The 24295-nt window shown below is 42.1% G+C and overlaps 1 protein-coding gene across 19 annotated transcripts in view; it reads right to left on the bottom strand.

Moving 5' to 3' along the window:
- The window catches only part of LOC101128585 (protocadherin gamma-C4), a 169088-nt gene that overhangs the window by 29844 nt on the left and 114949 nt on the right, over positions 1-24295 (bottom strand). Inside the window, exon 1 of one of the 19 annotated variants that reach the window (XM_019026865.4) lies at positions 4642-7359. The exons of 17 other annotated variants lie outside the window; for them this stretch is intronic. In XM_019026865.4, the coding sequence (XP_018882410.3) occupies positions 4642-7071 (2430 nt within the window). In that variant the 5' untranslated portion in view covers positions 7072-7359. Of the gene's footprint in view, positions 1-4641; positions 7360-24295 lie in introns of those variants that run through there. One more of the 19 variants, XM_019026879.4, reaches the window with a different exon arrangement.

Genomic DNA, 24295 nt, shown 5'->3' with positions numbered 1-24295 from the left:
CATGGCCCAAAGGTAACTCAGGATCTAACTCCTGCCTACTTGCTTCACCTCATCTCCTACAAAGACTGTCTGTTTTACACGCACACTTTTTTTTGAGATGGAGTCTCTCTCTGTTGCCCATGCTGGAGTGCAGTGGCCTGACACCAGCTCACTGCAACCTCTGCCTCCTGGGTTCAAGCAATTCTCCTGCCTCGACCTCTCAAGTAGCTGGAATTACAGGCACCCACAACCACACCTGGCTAATTTTTTGTATTTTTAATAGAGATGAAGTTTCACCATGTTGGCCAGGCTAGTTTCAAACTCCTGACCTCAAGTGATCTGCCCACCTTGGCCTCCCAAAGTGCTAGGATTACAGGCATGAGCCACCATACCCGGCCACACACACAGTTTAAGGTTCAGTGATAATGAAATACCATAATCCCTCTGCATGGAATTTCTTGCAATGGCCCCTCCCTGCCCTGTCCTTTCCCCTTTACTGTCTGACAAGCTACTACTCAACCTTTAGTTCATAGCTCAAGCATCACCACCTCTATCATTTCTTCCTTTCTCCAGGCTCATTTAGGTGTTTTTTCCCGTTTGGTCCCACTGCATTTTATGCTATGCAGATCTCCATTATCTTTTTTTTTTTTTTTTTTGCATGTCTGTCTCATACTGTACTCTGGGTACCAGAATGATAACTTTTAATTGTTTACAGTGTCTGGCACATAGGGATGCTAATAAATGGTGAATATCAGTATTATCATTTTTAGTTCAACAAATAGTTATTGAGTACTTGCTCCATACAGGGACTTTATATGCATTACTTTTCACTCTCACAACAAGTTTGCAAAGTAGATATTCTCTTTATTTTATAGATGAGGAAACTGGAGTTTAAAGAGATTAAAAGACTTATCTAAAGCTAAACAACTAATATGTACAGTACTATATTTATATTGGCAATTTCACACCAAAACAAGTACCTGGTCTGTTTTACTAGAACTGGAGCATTGTAAAGCCTTAATCTTACATATCTTTGACTTGACCTTTTTATGCCAGCCATATGATTCTCCCATCTATATATATATATATATATATATTTTTTTTTTTTTTTTTTTTTTTTTTGAGATGGAGGGAGTTTTGTTCTTGTTGCCTAGGCTGGAATGTAACAGCATGATCTTGGCTCACTGCAACCTCTGCTTCCTGAGTTAAAACGATTCTCCTGCTTCAACCTCCGAAGTAGCTGTGATTACAGGCACCTGCCACCACATCTGGCTGATTTTTTTTTTTTTTTTTTTTGAGATGGAGTTTTGCTCTTTCACCCAGGCTGGAGTGCAGTGGCGTGATCTCGGCTCACTGCAACCTCCACCATCAAGCGATTCTCCTGCCTCAGCCACCACGCCCGGTGAATTTTTGTATTTTTAGTAGAGACAGGGTTTCACCATGTTGGCCAGGCTGGTCTTGGACTCCTGACCTCATGATCCGCCCGTCTCTGCCTCCCAAAGTGCTGGGATTACAGGCGTGAGCCACCAGGCCCGGCCTGATTTTTGTATTATTAGTAGAGATGAAGTTTCACCATGTTGGCCAGGCCGGTCTTGAACTCCTGGCCTCAGGTGATCCGCTGGCCTCAGCCTCCCTAAGTACTGGGATTACAGGCGTAAGCCACTGAGCCCAGCCCCATCTCTAGATTTTTATTGAGACATAATTCACATACCATGCAAATCACATATTTAAAGTGTATAATCCGATGGTTTTCAGTGTATTTACATGTACTAAACTGATACAATCATCATCACAATCTAATTATACAACAATTTTGTCACATCCCTCCAAAAAGAACCCAATATCTATTGAACAGCTGTAGATGTTTGAATAATAGTTGTCCAGGGGCTAGTGCTTTAGGAAGGTTTTTCCCTTAGATGACTGAAATACCATTTTATGTCTTCCTACAGTGATCTTTTAGAGCTATTCTATGTAATACTTTAAGGCTGGGAGACCTTACCATGTTTTTTAAAAAAATTGGGCCTGGCCCAATAAAGCTGGATTCTGGTTCTGCAAATACCAGAATAACACTTTACTTCACAAATATGCTAAATGATGGATTGGTAGGTTTCAGAGTACTGCTTTTCTTTTTTCTTTCTTTTTTTTTTTTTTTTTTGAGGTGGAGTCTCGCTCTGTCACCCAGGCTGGAGTGCAGTGGTGTGATCTGGGCTCACTGAAACTTCCACATCCTGGGTTCACTGATTCTCCCTCACTGATGCTTCCGCCTCAGCCTCTAGAGTAGCTGGGACTACAGGTATGCGCCACCATGCCCAGCTAATGTTTGCATTTTTAGTAGAGACGGGGTTTCACCATATTGGCCAGGCTGGTCTCAAACTCCTGATCTTATGATCCACCCACCTCAGCCTCCCAAAGCTGTGGTTTTCAAATTTGTCTGCACATTAGGATCAAGTGGGGACCTTCAAAAAATGATGCCTATGTCCCACCCCCAGAGACTGTGCTTTAATTTGTCGGGGTGTGGCCTGGGTTTCAGAATTTTTAAAAGGTCTCTAGGTGATTTTAATGTGCAACCAAGTTTGAAAACATTGTTCTAGGGAAAATGCCAGTTGTTTTGCAGGCTGACCAGAAGAGCGGCAGTTATTTCTTGCTGGCTTTCATGCTTTCTTAGCCTTTTCATATGTGCTTCTACTTTGTCATTTTTGGTTGTTCTCATATGTGTATTTCTAAGGTGTGTTTGAGATTTTAGGTGGGTGAAGAACTAATAAAAATAATTATAGTAATAGCTGATAATTTTTTTTTGAGACAGGGTCTCACTCTATTGCCGTGGTTGAAGTGTAGTGGTGCAATCACAGCTGACTGTAGCTTCAACCTCCCAGGCTCAAGCAATTCTCCCACTTCAGCCTCCCAAGTAGCTGGTACCACAGGTGCATGCCAACACACCCAGCTAATGAAAACACATTTTTCTTTTTTTGTAGAGACAGGATCTCACTATGTCGCTCAGGCTGGTCTTGAACTGCTGGCCTCAAGCAATCCACCTGCCTCAGCCTCCCAAAATGCTAGGAGCTGGCTAATAATTGTTTAACAGTTATGATATGCCAGGCACCATGCTAAACACTTTGCATACATTATATCATGCATGAATCTTATAAAACACTTATTATTCCCTTTTTGCATATGAGGAAGAGGCTTAGAAAGGAGATTGAGTAACTTGGCCACAGACTCATAGTTGGTAAATGGTAGAACCTCATTTGACTAACTGCCAAATCCAAGAGTTGATAGCAATGATGCACTGAGTAACAAAATAACAGTGTTTCTCCTACAGTTGAGAGTATGTATAGGGTTCTCTCCAGGGCAAAGGCCTTGCAGTCACCTTGCATGGATACCATGCCTTGGATAGTATCCTTGCGTACCACCCTGAATTAATGAATGCTTTACCTTTCTAAGGATATGAATTTATCTACCTTTCACATTGTGCATATACTTAAGAAAAATAAGGCTGGAAGGACAGGGACTAACACTGGAGGCACCAAAAAGACTCTCCTTTTGTAGTTTCTGGGATTTTTGTTGTTGTTGTTGTTATTGTTAAAGAGACATGGTTTCCCTATATTGCCTAGGCTGGAGTGCAGTGGCTATTCACAGATGTCATCCCACTACTGGATAGCACAGCAGTTTTGACCTTCTCCATTTCCAACCTGGGTCAGTTCACCCCTCTTTAGGCAACCTGATGGTCCTGCCCTTCCAAGAGGTCACTGTATTCATGCTGAACTTAGTGCAGACAGTGGATTGATCAATTGATCAGCATAGTGCACCACAGCCCAGAACTCCTGGGCTCAAGCAATCCTCCCACCTCAGGCACTGAGCAGCAAGAACTACAGGTGCACACCACTGAGTCTGGCTACTTTATGTTTTCTTGGGTTGCCTAGATTTATTTTTGAAATAAATTATTACTTTTATAATTAAAAATGGTTATCTTTGGGCTTGGAGATTATAGTTTTAATTTTTTAAATACTTTTCTGTATTTTCTGAATTTTCTAGCAAACATGCATTACTGTTATAAGGTAAAAATATTTTGTAAGCAGGGTGCACATCATTTCCAGTAGAATGCTTGAAATAAAATTTAAAGGATGCCTGGAATTTCATTTCATTCATAAAAAATTATCTGAGAATGAGGTACACGATCTGTATAAACAAAGGAAAATTATCAAAAAGCTATTAGTTTTAATACAAATGTCACAATCACTTGAAAGGTGGAGGAATGAGGTAGTTTTTGTATTCCTAGAAGCTGCCAGTGGTTAGAGGTATCCAGCAGCTTATTCCTAATGTAAATGATACCAAGCTAAACTCTGATCGCTGAGATCTTGTGTTTTAGCTTAACCATCCCTTAGCAAGATTGGTTAGTTGTGATAGCAAAAGAGTGCTGAGGATGTGAATTAGGTCCACAGATGAGTCAAGTATCTTCCCCCTGAAATGGGACCACAAACCACACTCTGGCAGGCCACCATCTCACAAAGGCACTAACTTTGATCTAGGAAGGGCCAGCTGAAAGTGTGAATGCATCACCAGGAAAACATCTTCATCACTAAAAAAACAGCTCCATTCCTTCCTCAATATGATGTAGGAATAAAAAAGCACTAACAGGGTCAAGCATGACTTGCTAAACCTTACCTGTCCGGGAGGGGCGCTCTCTGCACCCAACACCTGCCTATAGAACACGGGATCACAGCTCCGCAGCGTGTTCTGGCGGCTGGCCAGTGGACTGGCTGCACCAGGTTTCTTCAGCAGCGGGTCGCTGCGGCGGGAGTCCGTGGTGAGATACACCTGATGGTAAAGGTGCGGCGACATCAGGCCTCCCCGCACGGCGTCCGCGTGCAAGGAGGGCCCTGGTGTTCGGTACAGTGAGCTCACCGGGGCTCGGTATAGGTCTCTAGACTGCTTCCACTTGTAAACTTTGAATATGATTACTCCGAACACTGTGACCACGAACCCCACAGAAACCAGGATTAGAGAAAGAAGTAGATAAAAGGTGAGATTTTTGTTCTGCTCCCGGGGGGCAGAGCCAGAGGGGAACTCGGCTCGGGCTTCAGGAGAGTCCTCGGTTACTGACACAGTGAGGGTAGCAGTGGTGGAGAGCGAAGGCTCCCCATTGTCTTTGATCAAGACCGTGAGAGTCTGCCTGGGTGAATCTGTGTCTTGGACTGGACGGGCAGTACTGATTTGACCAGTGTGGAGCCCTATGGCAAAAAGGCTCTGGTTAGGGGATCCCAAGAGACTGTAGGAGAGCCAGGCATTGTGCCCTGCATCCGCGTCCCAGCCTACCACCCGTGACACTAGGTGGCCTGCTGAGGTACCTCGAGGCAGCATCTCCACCGAGCTCCCACCTGGCCGAGGATATAGGACCTGGGGGGCATTGTCATTGCGATCAGTGACAAATATGTTTACGCTGATGTTGGTGGCTAGGACCGGGTTGCCCCCATCGCTGATATGAGCTGTTAATTCAAATTCCCGCCGATCCTCATAGTCTAGGGGCACTAAGGATGACACTATGCCATTATCACGATTTATTGTGAAATAGCGACCCACTAGCCCGGTTTCAGCTCCTTGCTCCAAGAGAAAGAAAGAAAGCCGAGCATTCTGCGGGGCGTCGGGGTCCCAGACACTTAGGTTTAGTATTGGAGCCCCGGGGAGGTTGTTTTCTTCAATGTAAACGTCGTAGGAAGATTGAGAAGATTGTGGAGGGTTGTCATTGATGTCGGACACTTGAACACGCACTATTGTAAGGGCTGAGAGGGAAGGGGTTCCGGCGTCTCGGGCGGTGATGCTCAGGTTGTATTCTGGCACAGTCTCCCGATCCAGGTCTGCACTGGTTTTCAAAGTGAAGTAATTCTTGAGGGAAGAAGTAAGGCTGAAAGGGAGACCCGGTGGAACTTCGCAGGTCACCAGCCCGTTCTCGCCAGCATCCAGGTCAGTCACACTGAGCAAAGCGATGACAGTCCCCAGAGGGGCATCCTCGGGTACTGGGCTGTACACGGAGGTGACTGTGATCTCCGGGGCATTGTCATTCACATCCACAACCTCCACCAACACTTTGCAATGTGCTCCTTCGGGATTGGCGCCCTTGTCCTTGGCCTGGATGTAAATCTCATGAAGTTTGGTGTCCTCGAAGTCCAGCCGACCCTTGATTGTCAGCATCCCGGTTACAAGGTCTAAGGCGAATAGTTCCCGCACGCCGGCGCGGTTGTGGCTGCCGAAGGAGTAAATAATTTCACCGTTGGGGCCTTCATCCAGATCCGTTGCAAGGACTTGTACCACGCGCGTGCCGGAGGGTGCATCCTCCAGGACGCGCGCCCGGTACAAGGACTGGTTGAAGACAGGCGCATTGTCATTCGCGTCCAGCACCTTGATGTGAATAGGCAGGCTGGCGGAGAGAGCTGGGGTCCCTCCGTCCAACGCCGTCAGCACTAACTGGAGACTAGGCTCCCGTTCTCGGTCCAGGGCGCGCTCCAACACCAGCTCCGCGTACTTGGTGCTGTCCTCCCGCGTCTGCACGCGAAGCGCAAAGTATTCATTTCGGCTCAGCTCATAGGTTTGTAAAGAGTTGCTTCCCACATCGGGATCGTGCGCGCTCTCGAGCGGAAAGCGCGTCCCCGGAGCCACGGCCTCGCTAATCTCCAATTTCATTTCCTGGGTAGGGAAAGCAGGATTGTTGTCGTTGATGTCCTGGATCACCACTTCCACGCTGAACAGCTCCAGCGGGTTCTCCACTACCAACTCCAGAGTTACAGTGCAAGAGGGCAGTGTCCCACACAGCTCCTCTCGATCCAGACGGTCGTTCACAAACATCTCTCCGGTCTCCCGGTTCACCTCAAAGAATCTTCGGCTAGCTCCAGACACCACCCGGAACCTGCGGGCTGACAGGCTACCGAGATCCAAACCAAGGTTCGCGACCACGTTGCCCACAGCGAAACCCTTCTCTCTTTCCTCCGGGATCTCATAGTGAATGATCGTGGAAGCCTTGTTCAAGGCACCAAGCAGAAGCAAAACTCCCACTACCCTCCCGGTGCTTACCAGTCCGCTCCTCCAGGCCTCTGGGACCATCTCACTCAAAAGTAGTTCCTCTCTGCGGGGTCCAGATCGTCCCTGAGATTTCGCTGAGAAACTTTCAGCGGGTTAGCGCTTGGGCGCTGGGCGCCGAGTCCGACATGGCTTTCTGGATGCCGTTGATTTGCTCGCCGGCTGTTCAGTCTCTGCCTCATCCCGGGGCGCAGAAAGGGGACGGGCAGGGGCCCGATCTCCAGCGTCTTCATTGGCCGACAGCGGCACACAGAGTCCCAGCCAATAACTGCACGAAGAATGAGCTAGCGCCGGGCTCTCTGAGCAGGACACGCGCTAGCGCCAGGAACTTCACTTTCCTTTGGCTTCCTTCCAGAGTTTCCAGCCAAAGTGCCTTGCCAGTATCGGTGCATAGGAAACCTACCTTAGGGAAAGCCAGCCTTGGGGCTGTAAGGCTAGCCGTTCTGCAAGTCTCCAATCCAAATCAAGACCCATTAAACATTTGAGTCACTTTCTTTGATCACAAGAAAGGGGATCGAACCAAACCGAAAACTATACAACATTGTCTGGAAAAACACCAACAAATCTGGCTTGTTGGAAGACAGACAATTAGCCGGACCCTACTTGTAAGGAGGCATTTAGCATTTCCATGGAGACATTAATAATTTCAGTTTTATCTCTTACCAAATGAAATTAGCATTCCCTGTCACTTCCTCATTATCTGGAGCTACTATCAAATTAGCAGGAGTTACAATCTATTGGTTTAACTCTGGCTTATAAAATTTAAAAGTACAATTCAGATTTTATTTCTTTTAAAACTGGATGTCATTGTTAGCTCTCATTTCTTAAGAACCAGGGAGCAATAAGAAATTTCCCTACCCTGTCTTTCACAAGGAGCATGATCTCAGTTGTAGAGCACACTCTCTCTATCGTTTCCCTTTACTTGATCAATCCTTTTCCCAAGATCTTGGGTACCATATGCCACAAGAAGTTGCACTGCTAATGAAGAAGAAGACGGAGAAGATTTTAAAAAGAAAAAAAGCCAGGCCTATTTACCACCTAGGATCTTTATAAAATTATTGAAATAATGGCAGCAAAGCTCCACAAATCTTTAGAGAATACAAAGCCTTTAGTCACAGAATAAAGAGCCTTAAGTTTTCTGCATTTAGAATTGTTGTCACCAAACAAAATTATAATGATTAGGATAGTGAATAAAAGAGTCCACTGTGATATAAGCCAGAGATGAGATGTATATCCTTGAACAAGAAATGAACCTCTAAGGGTTCCTGCTCCTATCCTATTAAATGAAGAAGGCAGGTAAAGTGCCTGGCACAGAGTAAGCCTCAATTAATGATGCAAACCACTCCATTAGATGTAAAGTGTTAGAGCCTCATACTATTTCTGTATTTTTGTCTTGGACATCACTTTGATTGCATAGAGTCCTTTTGAAGTATAACAGACCCTTGAACATAAGTGAAGGGGTAGGCACATAGGTTAGGTAGGTAGAAAAGACATATATAGGATATTTCCGGAAGAGATGAAAAGCCATATGTGACCTATATTTCCATGTCTTTAACACTTCAATTAATCTCTGAAAACCCCCAGTTTTAAATGCTCAAGTTTGATAATTAGCCAGAACAGCAAGAGGGCTGATAGGCATTAGAAGATAGAATACATTTAGAATTTAGAATATAGAGTATAGCCCAATCACTTGCTACTCAAAGTGTGAGGACCAATGGTCTAGGCATCACCGGGGAGCTTGTTAGAAATGCAGAAATGCCCTCCTCTAGACCTACTGAGACAGGACTTACATTTTAACAAAACATCAGGGTGATTTGAAAACACATTAAAGTTTGACAAGCACTGATCTAGTGGGTTATTCAGAGATACACTGGTTTATCAGTCTTTTTTTCCCCTATTCAGCATCACTTAATTCACAATCTGGTTTTTGAAAATCAGCTTTTAAAAATGTAAGTAGTTTTCTCAATAATAAGGCCTGTCATTTTCTTGATAATAAGGCCTGTAGTTTTCTGAGACTTTCGTTGTTGTTGTTTGTTTTTTGGTTTTTGTTTCTGAGGCAGGATCTTGCTCTGTCATCCAGGCTGGAGTACAGTGGAATAATCATAGCTCACTGTAACCTCCAACTCCTTGGGCTCAAGGGATCCTCCCGCCTCAGACTTCTAAGTAGCTGGGACTACAGGCCTGAACTACTGCACCCAGCTCATAGTTTTCTTAAGACCTCTTCATGAACCAACAGAACCCTTGTGTATTCATTCTCCACAATAGCGAGGTTCATCTTCCTAAAATTTTAATTGGATCACACAATTGTCCAGCTGCTCCTCAGTAGCATCATACTGCTCTTGAATTAAAATACCAAATCCTTTGCATAGTATCCAAGTTCTCGTGTCTTCTCCCTCTCTCACTATACTCCATTGCACCACTTGGAGGGTGGTCAGAACCCCAGCCCTTCCCTGTCTCAGGGCCTTCACACAAGTTGTTCCTTTGCCAGGAAAGCTGCTTTTTCCTCCCTCCATTTGCTTTGCTAATTTCTACAGGTCTTTCTGGTCTTAGTTTAAATGTTATTTCCTAATAGAGGTCTTCCATTAGGCCCCAGTTAAAACCAGGATCCTTTGTTATGCTCTCTCAGAACACCTTATATTTTTTCCATTGAACTTGGCACAACTTTAAGTTTTATAATTATTTTTGCATAAGCAAAATATCTGCTTCCCCCACTGAAGAAGAAAAAAAGAAGCTCCAGGAGGGCAGGGACCATGCTATTTTGGTGGCCACTTGTATCCTCACTGTCTAGCACAGCAGGCACTTAATGCTTATTAATATAGCAATCTTTATGCTACTGACATAGTAAAATAATCATAGCATACACTAAGGACTATATATGTATTCACTTGTGTGGATCCAATCTCCCTGGAAGTAAGCATTTTTTAGAAGATACATTTACTCCTTCAAGTTACCAGTGGGCCTTCCTAGCCCTAGTGATCTGAAGAGATAATATAGTTTGCCAAAGAGCCAAGTAAAGTGTGGTAATACAACTCACAGTGGATAATAAACAAAGATGCCATAACTTGTTGTATCACTTCTTTCTTTCTTCTTTCCTTCCTTTGTTCCTTCTTTCTTTTTCTTTTTCTTTTTCTTTTTTCTTTTTTTTTTTTTGAGTTTCACTCTTGTTCCCCAGGCTGGAGTGCAATGGCATAATCTTGGCTCACCACAACCTCCTCCTCTCGGGTTCAAGCAATTCTCCTGCCTCAGCCTCCCGAGTAGCTGGGAATACAGGCATGTGCCACCACGCCCAGCTAATTTTCTATTTTTAGTAGAGACGGGGGTTTCTCCATGTTGGTCAGGCTGATCTTGAACTCCCAACCTCAGGTGATCTGCCAGCCTCTGCCTCCCAAAGTGCTGGGATTACAGGTGTGAGCCACAGCGCCTGGCCTGTATCACTTATTTCTAGGGGAAATGGAAGGACCAGTATACAGGATTTATATACTGATTCAACACAATTTCCCAGTCTTTATCTTTTTTCTTCTTTGTTTTATAATTTCAAGAGAGCTTCTGACCAATGAGATGCAGCATTTATAATATAATTTTTTTTTTCTTGAGATGGTGTCTCACTCTGTCACCCAGGCTGGAGTGCAGTGGCACGATCTCGTCTCACTGCAAGCTCTGCCTTCTGGGTTCAAGCGATTCTCCTGCCTCAGCCTCCCTAGTAGCTGGGATACAGGTGCGTGCCACCACGCCTGGCTAATTTTTTCTATTTTTAGTGGAGACGGGGTTTCACCGTGTTAGCCAGGATGGTCTCGATCTCCCAACCTCGTGATCTGCCTGCCTCGGCCTCCCAAAGTGCTGGGATTACAGGTGTGAGCCACTGTGCCCGGCTATAATATAACTTTAAAATAGAAAGTGAATGTATTATATGATCGAGAGTAAGGTCTTAGTGTCAAAAAGATTCAAATTCCAATACTGGATATTACACCTAGTAGCTATGTAACCATGAAACTTTTATTTTTAACTTCTCTTTTATTTTCTTTATGTATAAAATGGGAATAATAATAGTACTCATTGATATAACCACAGACATGTCAATCATTTTTAAAATCTTTTCACAGCTTTCTACATACAATATAGTGCCCCTATACGATGCAGGGATTTTTAATAAATTTATACAGTAATGCAACCAACCCCACAATCCAGTTTTAGAAAACTCTCATCACCCCCAAAATTTCCCTCATGCTTGTCTGTAGTCAATCTTCCTAGCTTCAGCCTCAGGCAACCACAGTTTTGCTTTTTCCGAATATTTTATTAAAAAGGCATTATAAAATAGGTAGTCTTTTACATGTCTTTTATATGACATAGCATAATGTCAAACTCATCTTTTGACCACACCCTCAAATATGTTATGTCTCCAACCTTCCTTACCTGGTAAGTGGCACTTCTATTCCAGCCTGAATTTCAGAAGTAATTTTTAATATTTTTTTCTGCATCCCCACATCCAGTATATTACTAATCCATACCAATGCTTACTACTCCCAAAATATATTTTGAAACTATCAATTACTTACCCTATCTACTGCTACCCCTGAGTCAAAGCAACCTTAAATGCTATCATAGCTTCCTCGCTGTTATTTTTACTCCCTCTCTTGCATTCCCTAAATTCCATTTCACATGCAGAGACCTGAGTAATCTTTCAAAAGGTACATGAGATTATACACTTTCCTTGCTAAAAACATAACTAAGCCTAGCTACGTAACTTGTAGGGTCAGTGCAAAATAAAAATAGGGGGCTTGGAGGCCGGGCGCAGTGCATCACACCTGTAATCCCAGCACTTTGGGAGGCCGAGATGGGTGGATCACTTGAGGTCAGGAGTTTGAGACCAGCCTTGCCAACATGGTGAAACCCCATCTCTACTAAAAATACAAAAAAATTGCTGGGCGTGGGGGTGGGTGCCTGTAATCCCAGCTACTAGGGAGGCTGAGCCAGGAGAATCACTTGAACCCAGGAGGCAGAGGTTGCAGTGAGGCAAGATCGCACCACTGCACTCTAGCCTGGACAACAGAGGGAGACCCTGTCTCAAAAAAAAAAAAAAAAAAAAAAAAATAGAGGGCTTGGGCTTGTTAATAAAAATGATTGACCAGGCACAGTGGCTCATGCCTGTAGTCCCAGCACTTTGGGAGGCTGAGGTGGGAGGATCACTTGAGGCCAGGAATTTGAGACCAGCCTGAGCAACATAGGGACAGTCCCATCTCTACAAAAAACAAAAACAAAAAACAAACAAACAAACAAACAAAAAACTTATCTGAGCATGGTGGCGTGTGTTTGTCGTCCTAACTACTCAGAAGGCTGAAGTGGGAGGATTGCTTGAGCCCAGGAATTCAAGACTGTAGTGAGTCCACTGCACTCCAGCCAGGGCGACAGAGCAAGACCCTGACTCAAAAAAATAAAATAAAAATTATTAAGAATTTCAAGACGGTAACAGCAGAGCCCTAACCAAAGGGTAGGGGCCTTCAAAGCAAGGGGGCCTATCTAAGCATGAAGCCCTGTGTCCCCGCACAGGTCGCCTGCCTATGAAGTTGATCCTGCTTGGCACAGAGGAAACTCTCAATAAATATTACCTGATATATATTTTAATATTAGCTAACTGTCTAATTACCTAATATTATTCCCAGAGGGTTAGTAATATCAGAAAATCCTATTCAAGATGCTATTAAATTATTGCACACAAGGAAAAAATACATAAAATCCTCTTAAAATCCTAAATATCATCGAGTAGTCTTTCCATTCAACCTAATGTGTCTATTTGAACAGCTTCCTAAGGTCAAATTATGGGATCATTTGAGGAAAAATGGAATAAAAACAGTTAACCAATAAATCAAACAAACATGTATCTCAATTTAGACAGGTGGGACATTCAAGGGTTTGGTGAAGAAGCTGAATGGTTTAGCCTTCATATTTATCTGAAGTTTACTTGAATATTTTGCATACTTTGATTTGATAAGATGATCTATGAATCTTCTTTTTTGAGACGAAGTCTTGCTCTGTTGCTCAGACTGGAATGTAGTGGCATGATCTCAGATCACTACAGTCTCTGCCTCCGGGGTTCAAGCAGTTCTCGTGCCTCAGCATCCTGAGTAGCTGGGATTACAGGCGTGCCACGACGACCAGCTAATTTTTGTATTTTTGGTACAGATGGGGTTTCACCATGCTGGCCAGGCTGGTCTCAAACTCCTGACCTCAGGTGATCTGCCTGCCTCGGCTTCCCAAAGTGCTGGGATTACAGGCGTGAGCCATTGCACCCGGTCTGAATCTTAAGAATAAGTTTTATGTGACCTCCATTCTATCTACAATGTTTTTGCAATTACAAATAACGCTGTAATAAATAACCTGGTATATATGTATTTTTGTGATTTTTGAGGTGTTTATTTATGATAAATTCCTAATAGTGTGATTGCTAGGTCATAGGACAAATGCATATGTAGTTTTGTTAGAACAAGAAGAAATTATGTCATCAAAATATTTTGGAACTACAAACATTTATTTTATTTTACTTATTTTGTTTTATTTATTTATTTATTTAGAGACAGGGTCTCACTCTGTCGCCAGGCTGGAGTGCTGTGGCACAATCTTGGCTCACTGCAACCTCCACCTCCCGGGTTCAAGCGATTCTCCTGCCTCAGCCTCCCGAGTAGCTGAGACTACAGGTGTGCACCACCACGCCCAGCTAAGTTTTGTATTTTTAGTAGAGACGGGGTTTCACCATGTTGGCCAGGATGGTCTCGATCTCTTTACCTCATGATCCATCCACCTCAGCCTCCCAAAGTGGTGGGATTACAGGCGTGAGCCATCGTGCCCGGTCTATTTTGTTTTATTTTTTGAGATGGGGTCTTGCTCTGTTGCCCAAGCTGGAGTGCAGTGGGGTGATCATGGCTCACTGAAGCCTCAACTTCAAAAGGCTCAAGCAATCCTCTTGCCTCAGCCTCCCAAGTAGCTGGGACTACAGACATGTGCCACCATTTCTGGCTAATTTTTAAATTTTTTTAGAGACAGGTTCTTGCTTTGTTGCCTAGAATGGTCTCAAACTCCTAGGCTCAAGCAATCCTCCCACCTTGGCCTCCCAAAGTGCTGGGATTACAGGAGTGACCCACCGCACCCAGCAAAAACAATAATTTTCGAAGTCAAAAGCCTAAGGTAAAAAAAACCACAGGTTTACCCCATCTCCCATTTTAGTGCTATTCTCTTCTAGTCTGGATCATATTAGTACCTTATTATTATTATTATTATTTTTGAGATGGAGTCTCGCTCTGTTGCCCAGGCTGGAGTGCAGTGGCTTGATCTTGGCTCACTGCAAGCTCCGCCTTCCGGGTTCACGCCATTCTCCTGCCTCAGCCTCCCGAGTAGCTGGGACTACAGGCACCCGCCACCACGCCTGACTAACTTTTTATATTTTTAGTAGAGATGGGGTTTCACCGTGTTAGCCAGGATGGTCTTGATCTCCTGACCTTGTGATCCGCCCACCTCGGCCCCCCAAAGTGCTGGGATTACAGGCGTGAGCCACCGCGCCCGGCCTTTAGTACCTTCTTATCGTTTACTATATCACAAATGTTAAATATGTCAGGAAACTACCTGCAAAAATTTACTACATTTGTCCACATGAAAATCTTCCATGAGACCTACATTCTCCTCAGAAATAACTTGCTTTAATTTTGCACCCACATTTTGCTATTACCTTGCTATCTAACTTATTATTAGTTCTCACCAAATGGGTAGCCTTGTATGGCTGAGTTATTTCTTTTTTCTTTCTTTTTTCTTTTTTTTTTTTTATTTGAGATGGAGTTTACCATTGCTCTTGCTGCCCAGGCTGGGGTGCAATGGCGTGGTCTCGGCTCACCACAACCTCTGCCTCCCAGGTTCAAGCAATTCTCCTACCTCATCCTCCCAAGTAGCTGGAATTACAGGCACCCACCACCATGCCCAGCAAATTTTTCTATTTTTAGCAGAGACAGGGTTTCACCATGTTGGCCAGGCTGGTCTCAAACTCCTAACCTCAGGTGATCTGCCTGCCTCAGCCTCCCAAAGTGCTGGGATTACAGGTGTGAGCCACTGTGCCCGGCTTAGTTTTCTAAATGAAGTAATTTACTTCAACATATAACAGAGGAAGAAAGAATTGTGGTTTTCTGATCATTAAAATTTTCTGGCAGCCGGGTGTGGTGGCTCATGCTTGTAATCCTAGAATTTTGGGAGGCTAAGGTGGGCGGATTGCTTGAGCTCAGGAGTTTGAGACCAGCCTGGGCAACATGGTGAAATCTCATTCTACAAAAAAATATAAAAATCAGCCTGGTGTGGTGGCATGTGCCTGTAGTCCCAGCTACTTGAGAGGCTGAGGTGGGGGCACTTGAGCATGTGAGGCGGAGGTTGCAGCGAGCTGAGATTGTGCCACTACACTCCAGCCTGGGCAACAGAGCCAGACCCTGTCTAAAAAAAATAAAAATCTTCTGGCACTATAGAAGTTTGGTACATGATAAAGATGCTATCTCAAATCACTGGGACAAAGATGAAGTGCTTAATAAATGGCATTGGGACAACTGGATAGCCATTTGGGAAAAAAGATATAATCAGATCCATATCTCAGCACACACAAGAATAAACTCCAATTAGATCAGGGATCTAAATGTGGAAACCAAAAACCATGCAAGTACTAGCACTGGAAGAAAACAGTAATGAATGTTTCTATAACCTAGGTGTGGGGAAAGGCTTTCTAACTATGACTTAAAACCTAAATGCAATATAAGAAAACGTTGATTTGGCCGGGGGCACTGGCTTACGTCTGTAATCCCAGCACTGTGGGAGGCCAAGGTGAGTGGATCACTTGAGGTCAAGAGTTCGAGACCAGCCTGGCCAACATGGTGAAATCCCATCTCTACTAAAAATACAAAAATTAGCCAGGCATGGTGGCATGTGCCTGTAATCCCAGCTACTTGGGAGGCTGAGAGATGAGAATCACTTGAACCTGGGAGGCAGAGGTTGCAGTGAGCTGAGATTGCACCATTTGTACTCCAGCCTGTGTGACAGAGTGAGACTTGGTCTAAAAAAAAAAAAAAAAGAAAACATTGTTTCATTACACAAAAAACAAAAACAAAGGGAAAAAAATTGTATTGCAAAAAAATGCCAAAAGGTAATTGATGAGCTGTGAGAAAATATTTGCAGTCTATTTATTGGACAAAGGACTAATATTCCTAATACAAGGAGTTTTCAAAAACTTCATGGAAAATGCATATTATGAAAAAAATGTGTGGATTTCAAAATATTTCTTGCACCAAAATAAACCCATACTAACTTGTTATAACATGTCTGAATAGGATCTAGTTTGAGGCACTAAGAAGAATAAGATAACAGTTTGAAAAGAGCCCCTATCAGAGTAACATGAATTCTTCTAAAATGGAAACAAGAACAGACATCAAATTTATGATGAAGCTTGAGTGGAAGAACGGTGAAATCACTGATGTTTTGTGAAAAGTTTATGGAGACAATGCTCCAAAGAAAACGGCAGTTTACAAGTAGCTAGCTTGTTTTAAGAAGGGATGAGACAAGGTTGAAGATGAAGCCCACAGCAAAAGACCATCTACATCAATTTGGGAGGAAAAAAAATGATCTTGTCTGTGCTCTAATTAAAGAAGACCTACAATTAACAGCAGAAACAATAGCCAACACCATAGACATCTCGGTTCAGCTTACACAATTCTGACTGAAAAATTAAAGTTGAGCAAACTTTCCATTAGATGGGTGCCAAAACCATTACATCTAGATTAGCTGCAAAAAAATTATCCAGGCATGGTAGCATGTGCCTGTAGTCCCAGCTACCTGGGAGCCTGAGGTGGGAAGATTGCTTGAGCTCACGAGGCCAAGACTGCATTGAGCTATGATGGTGCCACTGCACTCCAGCCTAGGTAACAGAGCAAGGCTGTGTCTGAAAAAAAAAGATCAGCTGCAGTTTAAGACCAGAGCTTTCACTTGATTTTTTTTTTTTTTTTTTTTGAGCTGCAGTCTCGCTCTGTTGCCCAGGCTGGAGTGCAGTGGCATGATATCAGCTCACTGCAAGCTCCGTCTCCTGGGTTCATGACATTCTCCTGCCTCACCCTCCTGAGTAGCTGGGACTACAGGCGCCCGCCACCATGCCTGGCTAATTTTTTGTATTTTTAGTAGAGATGGGGTTTCACCATGTTAGCCAGGATGGTCTCGAAATCCTGACCTCGTGATTTGCCCGCCTTGGCCTCCCAAAGTGCTGGGATTACAGGCATGAGCCACTGGGCCCAGCCTCAGTTGAAATTTTAAACAAATGTGATCAAGATCCTGAAGGGTTTCTTAAAAAAAAAAAAAAACTGTAACAAGAGATGAAACATGACTTTACCAGTCTGATCCTGAAAACAAAGCACAAGAGGTGGAAGTGGTGGCATTTGACCAATGCAAAAGCAGACTGGTCAAGAGCAAATGTCATGGCAAGGGCTTTTTTGGGATGTTCAAGGCATTTTGCTTGTTGACTTCCTGGAGGGCCAAAGAGTGATAAGATCTGCTTATTATGAAAGTGTTTTGAGAAAGTTACCAAAGCTTTAGCAGAAAAAATGCCTGGGAAAACTTCCCCAGAATCCTTCTTGACCACGACAATGCTCCCGCTCATTCCTCTCATCAAGCAAGGGCAATTTGGTGAGAGTTTTCTTGGGTAATCATTAAGTGCCCACCTTTCAGTGCTGATTTGGCTTCTTCTGACTTGTTTTTGTTCCTAATCTTACGACTTTAAAGGGCACCCATTTTTTCTTCAGTAACCAATATAAAAAATACTGTATTGACATGGCTAAATTCCCAGGACTCTCAGTTCTTTAGGGGTGAACTAAATGGCTAGTATCATTGCTTACAAAAGTGCCTTGAACTTGATGGGGCTCATGTTGAAAAATAAAGCTTATATTTTTATTTTTATCTTTTAATTAAATTTCTTCATAAACATTTAGAGTCCCTTCATATATCCCCTAAACTTTTTACAAATTTAGGCTAAAACACTTAAAAAAAAAAACTACTAGAAAAATGAAAATAAGACATGAACAGACAATTCAAAAAAATATATAGGGTCATTTGTGGTGGTTCATGGCTGTAATCTTAGCACTTTGGGAGGCTGAGGTAGGAGGATCACTTGAAGCCAGTAGTTCAAGACAGGCCTGGGCAACATAGTGAGACCCCACATCTCTACAAAAAAATAAAAAAATTAGCTGGACATGGTGGCGTCCATCTGTAGTCCTAGCTACTTGGGAGGCTAAGGTAGGAGGATTGCTCGAGCCCACAAGTGCGAGGCTACAGCGAGCTATGACTGCATCACTGCAATTTGGCCTGGGCAACAGAACAAGGTTCCTGTCTCTAAAAAAACAAAAAGATATAAACTGGCTTTTAAACATATGAAAAACTATTTAACCTCATTCATAATAAGAGAAATTTTAATTAAAATTATTTGGAGATATCTTTTTACCCATCAGGTTGGCAACAATTAAAAAGCTTGACAATATACTCTGCAAAGGAGACTATGGGACAATGGACATTCTCATCTATTTGTAGGAATGCAAGATGGGGAATAGCTATATTTAACAAAACTACACATGCCTTTACCTTATGACGCAGCAATCACACTATTAGGAATTTATTATACATACACACTTCAAAAATAACAACAACAACAACAACAAACATATGTATCTATATATATATAGATATATATATATATCTCAGGTTCATTAGCATTTTTTATATTGCAAAAATATTGGAAACTACCTAAATGACAAGTCATAGATGGGTTGAACAGATAATGATATGTGCACATACAATGGAGTTTTTTTTTTTTTTGCTTTTTTTTTTTTTAGACGGAGTCTCGCTCTGTTGCCCAGGCTGGAGTGCAGTGGCGCAACCTCAGCTCACTGCAATCTCCGCCTCCTGAAATCAAGCAATTCTCCTGCCTCAGCCTTCCAAGTAGCTGGGACTACAGGCGCCCACCACCACACCCAGCTAATTTTTGTATTTTTAGTAGAGACGGAGTTTCACCATGTTGGCCAGGCTGGCGTTGAACTCCTGACCTCAGGTGATCCACCCGCCTTGGCCTCCCAAAGTGTGGGATTACAAGCATGAGCCACTGCACCCGGTTTTTACAATGGAGTTTTATGAAGCTATTTTAAAAATGAAGATTTCTATAAATTTATATAGAATGATTTCCAGGATATATTATTAGTACAAAAAGCAAAGTGAAAACTTTTCCTTTCAGTCATGTGAAACCAGATATACCACTATAACAACTGGGAAGTGGATCAAAATGTGTGATAAAAGCTTTTAGACACTTGTTCAAAAGACAGTGCAAGATTCTAATCCATAAGAGAAGAGAAGAAAAGCAGGCCGGGCGCGACGGCTCACGCCTGTAATCCCAGCAATTTGGGAGGCCGAGGTGGGCGGATCACGAGGTCATCCAGACCATCCTGGCTAACACGGTGAAACCCCGTCTCTACTAAGCAAAATACAAAAAATTAGCCGGGCGTGGTGGCAGGCACCTGTAGTCCCAGCTACTCGGGAGGCTGAGGCAGGAGAATGGCATGAACCCGGGAGCCGGAGTTTCTAGTAAGCGGAGATCACGCCACGTCACTCCAGCCTGGGCGACAGAGCGAGACTCCATCTCAAAAAAAAAAAAAAAAAAAAAAAAAAAGGGAGAAGCAAATGAGGATCCGCAAACTAGGATCTCCATTTTTCTGCCTGGAGACAACTTTCAGACTGTGGGGCAGGAAAGGGGAAATCCAAGAATAACACCATGGTTTTGCTGAGTTGAGGAATAGATATTAGAGTTTGGGGAGATTAGGAGATTGAGGCAGCCGGAATTTATGGGATAGAGTACTAAAGAGAATGGAGCTACACAAAGAACTCCAGGAATATTAATATGGATCCCCAAGTCTTTGGCTAAATAATAATCTGAGCATACATAGAGTGCACTGACACTTTTCTGCAGCTGGGCGAAGAACTGCCAGGGAGCTATTAGCTGAATTCTTGGTGGTCACATAGGGCTGGAAAATGTTTGAATTTCATTTAGCCATAATAAAGAGACCCTGCTGAACACTCAGATTAATCAAAAAAGTCAGAATTAAGTGGTAGGTCTAAATTAGCCCAAGGCAAAAGTTACTATAGACCTGTCCTAACAAAGCTTAAAAACAAGCCTTGAAAAGATCAACCTGATCTGCAAAAAACAAAATAGCCTTCCAAAACAAACTGCAATAGTTCTTAAAGAAAGACAAAATCCAAACACTCAAAAATATAACATTTACAATGTTTGCTGTCCAATAAAAACATTATTAGACATGCAAATAAGCAACAAATTATGACCCCGAGCCAGGAAGAAAATCATACTAGGAATTACAGAGGTGACAAAATGAGCAGACAAGGACTTTAAAACCTCCATTATAAATGTGCTCAAAAATTTAAAGAAAAATATGAAGATAATGAGGATGGAAATGAAAGAGTCAAATGGAACTTCTAAAAGTGAAAAATACAATATATGAAATGGAAACTTCACTGGATGGGATTAGCAAATACAGTAAACACTGAAGAAGAAAAGATCACTGAACAACACTGTTACTAACTTGATCTAGTTGACAATTATAGGATACAACAACCACGAGAAGCAGAATACACAGTTTTCAGTTACACAGTTGTGTGTAAGCAACACTCACCAAGATAGACCATATTCTGTGCCATAAAAGAAATGTTAACGAATTTAAAAGAATAGAAACCATACAATGTATATTTTTGGATCACAATACAATTAAATTAGAAATCAGTGACAAATATATTTGGGTAATACTTACATATTTGGTGACTAAACAATACATTTTAGGCTGGGCATGGTGGCTCATGCCTGTAATCCCTGCACTTTGGGAGGCCGAGGCAGGCGGATCACCTGAGGTCAGGAGTTCAAGACCAGCCTGGCCAACATGATGAAACCCCATCTCTACTAAAAATACAAAAAATTGGACTGGGTGCAGTGGCTCATGCCTGTAATCCCAGCATTTTGGGAGGCCAAGGCGGGCAGATCACCTGAGGTCGGGAGTTCAAGGCCCGCCTGACCAACATGGAGAAACCCCGTCTCTATTAAAAATACAAAATTAGCCTGGCGTGGTGGCATATGCCTGTAATCCCAGCTACTTATGAGGTTGAGGCAGGAGAATTGCTGGAACCCAGGAGGCAGAGGTTGCAGTGAGCCGAGATCGTGCCATTGCACTCCAGCCTGGGCAACAAGAGCAAAACTCTGTCTCAAAAAAAAAAGAAAAAAAAAATTAGCTGGGTGTGGTGGTGGGCACCTGTAATCCCAGCTACTTGGGAGGCTGAGGCAGGAGAATCGCTTGAATCTGGGAGCTGGGATTGTGCCACTGCACTCCAGCCTGGGCAAAAAAAGCGAAACTCTGTCTCAAAATAAACAAACAAAATAACAAATTTTAAAATAATCCATGGGTCAAAGAAGAAATTGCAAGATGTATTAGAAAATACTTTGAACTAAATTATAATGGAAATATAACATCCAAAATATTATCTTTGCAAAGTACACATCTGACAAAGGACTAGTATCCAGAATCTACAAGGAACTAACAAATCACCAAGAAAAATAAAACACAATCCCATTAAAAAGTAGGCAAAGGACACGAATAGCCATTTCTCAAAAGAAGGTATACAAATGGCCCACAAACATATGAAAAAATGCTCAACATTGCTAATCATCAGGAAAATGCAAATTAAAACCACAACGAGCTACCACCTTGGTCCTGCAAGAATGGCCATTATTAAAAAGTCAAAAAACAATAGATGTTGGTGTGGATGTGGGGAAAAGAGAACACTTATACATTGCTGCTGGGAATATAAATTAGTACAACCTCTATGGAAAACAGTATGGAGATTCTCTAAAGAGCAAAAAACAGATCTACCATTCAATCCAGCAATCCCACTACTGGGTATCTACCCAAAGGAAAATAAGTAATTATATGAAAAAGACACTTGGACACATATGTTTATAGCAGCACAATTCACATTTGCAAAAATGTGAAACCAACCTAAGTCCCCATCGACTAATGAGTGGATAAAGAAAATGTGGTATATATATATATATATATATATATATATATATACACACACACATATATATACACACACACACACACACACACATATATATATACATAATACATATATATATACACACATACATATATACACCATGGAATATTACTCAGCCAGGAAAAGGCATGAAATAATGTCCTTTGCAGCAACTTGGATAGAACTGGAGGCCATTACTTTAAGTGTGTATATATGTATACATACATGTGCAATATATATATGTACACATATATATACAATGTGTATATATGCTTATAACAATAGTTTATTCTCATTCAACTGTTGGTGGATATATAGATATATAACTGTGTTTACAGTTACATATGTGTAAACACAGTTATGTATCTATATCTGTCTATCTATCTATCTAACACAGAGAGCCCAGAAAAAACCCACACCTACATAAAAGATAGCCTTCTCAGCATATTTTTCCAAAGAGACAATTGGATATTCCTTTGGAAAAAAATATGAATCTTCATTGTTACCTCACACCATACACCATACATAGACATCAACTCAAAAGGATTCATAGACCAAATTATAAATGGTAAAACTATAAAACTTCTAAAAGAAAATATAGGAGAAAATCATCATAAGTTTTCAGTAGGCAAAGAGTTTTTGAATAGGACATAAGAAATACAAACTATAAAAGAAAAAATAAATTGGGCTTTATCAAAATTACAGCTTCTGCTCTTCAAAAGACACAACTAAGAAAATGAAAAGACAAGTCATAGTCTGGGATAAAATATCCACAAAATATGTATGTGACAAAGAGCTCACATCAAGAATATATATATTACATATATAATAATCATATATAATTACATGTATAATTATTATTTTTTAGACGAAGTCTCACTCTGTTGCCCAGGCTGGAGTGCAGTGGTGCAGTCTCGGCTCACTGCAACCTCTGCCTCCTGGGTTCAAGCGATTCTCCTGCCTCAGCCTCCTGAGTAGCTGGGATTACAGGCACCTGCCATCACGCCCAGCTACAAGGATATATTTTAAAACTCCCATAGCTCAATTTTAAGAAGGCGTTCAGCTCAGTTAAAGATGAACGAATGCTTCAAGAAGATATACAAATAGACAATAAACACATGAAAAGATGCTCAGTGTCTCTAGTCAACAGGGAAAAACAGTTGAAACTTCAATGAGATAGTATCACACACCCTAGAATTGCTAAAATTTAAAACATTGACAATAGGAAGCATTGGTGAGAAAATGTAGCAAGCGGAACTCTTTATGCATTGCTCATGAAAATGTAAAGTGATATTACCACTTTGAAAAATAGTTTGGCAGCTTCTTATAAAGTTAAGCATACACTTCCCATTTCATATGACCCCCAAAACAATTCTGTTTTGGGGTATTTATCCAAGAGAAATAAAAAAAAAATATGCCTACAAAAATACTTGTACACGATTGTTCACATCACTTTAATTCAGAATAGCACTAAACTGGACACAACTCAAATGTCCACCAACAGTTGAATGCACGAACAAATTGTGATATATCCACACAATGCAATACTGCTCAACAATCAAATGGAACACGCTGCTGATACACACAGGAACATGAATGAAGTTCAAGAACTTTTGAGCAAAAGAAGATGGATACAAAATAGTATATGTTATAGGATTCCATTCAGATGAAATTCTGAAAGAGGCAACACTAATTTATAGTGACAGGAAGCAGACCAGTTGTTGCCTGGAGCTGGAGAAGTAGTGAATTGATTGCAAAGGGGCATGAGGGAACTTTTGAAGGTTATAGAAATGTTCTATATTTTGATTGCATGGTGGTTACACAGATGTAAACAATTGTCAAAATGCATTGTACTGTAAAATTTTAAAAGGTAAATTTTATGTTATATAAATTATACTTCAATACAGCTGGTAAGGCTGGACGTGGTGGCTCATGCCTGTAATCCCAGCACTTTGGGAGGGTGAGGCAGGAGGACTGCTTGAGGCCGTGAATTTGTGACCAACCTAAGCAACATAGTGAGACCCCGTCTCCACAAAAAATAGAAAAAATTAGCTGCGCATGGTGTGCATGCCTGTAGTCCCAGCTACTTGGAAGGCTGAGGTGGGAG

Source organism: Gorilla gorilla, chromosome 4 (genome assembly GCF_029281585.2).
Source record: "Gorilla gorilla gorilla isolate KB3781 chromosome 4, NHGRI_mGorGor1-v2.1_pri, whole genome shotgun sequence".
NCBI classification, from domain to species: Eukaryota; Metazoa; Chordata; class Mammalia; order Primates; family Hominidae; genus Gorilla; species Gorilla gorilla.
This window is presented reverse-complemented; position numbering and strand designations above follow the sequence as displayed.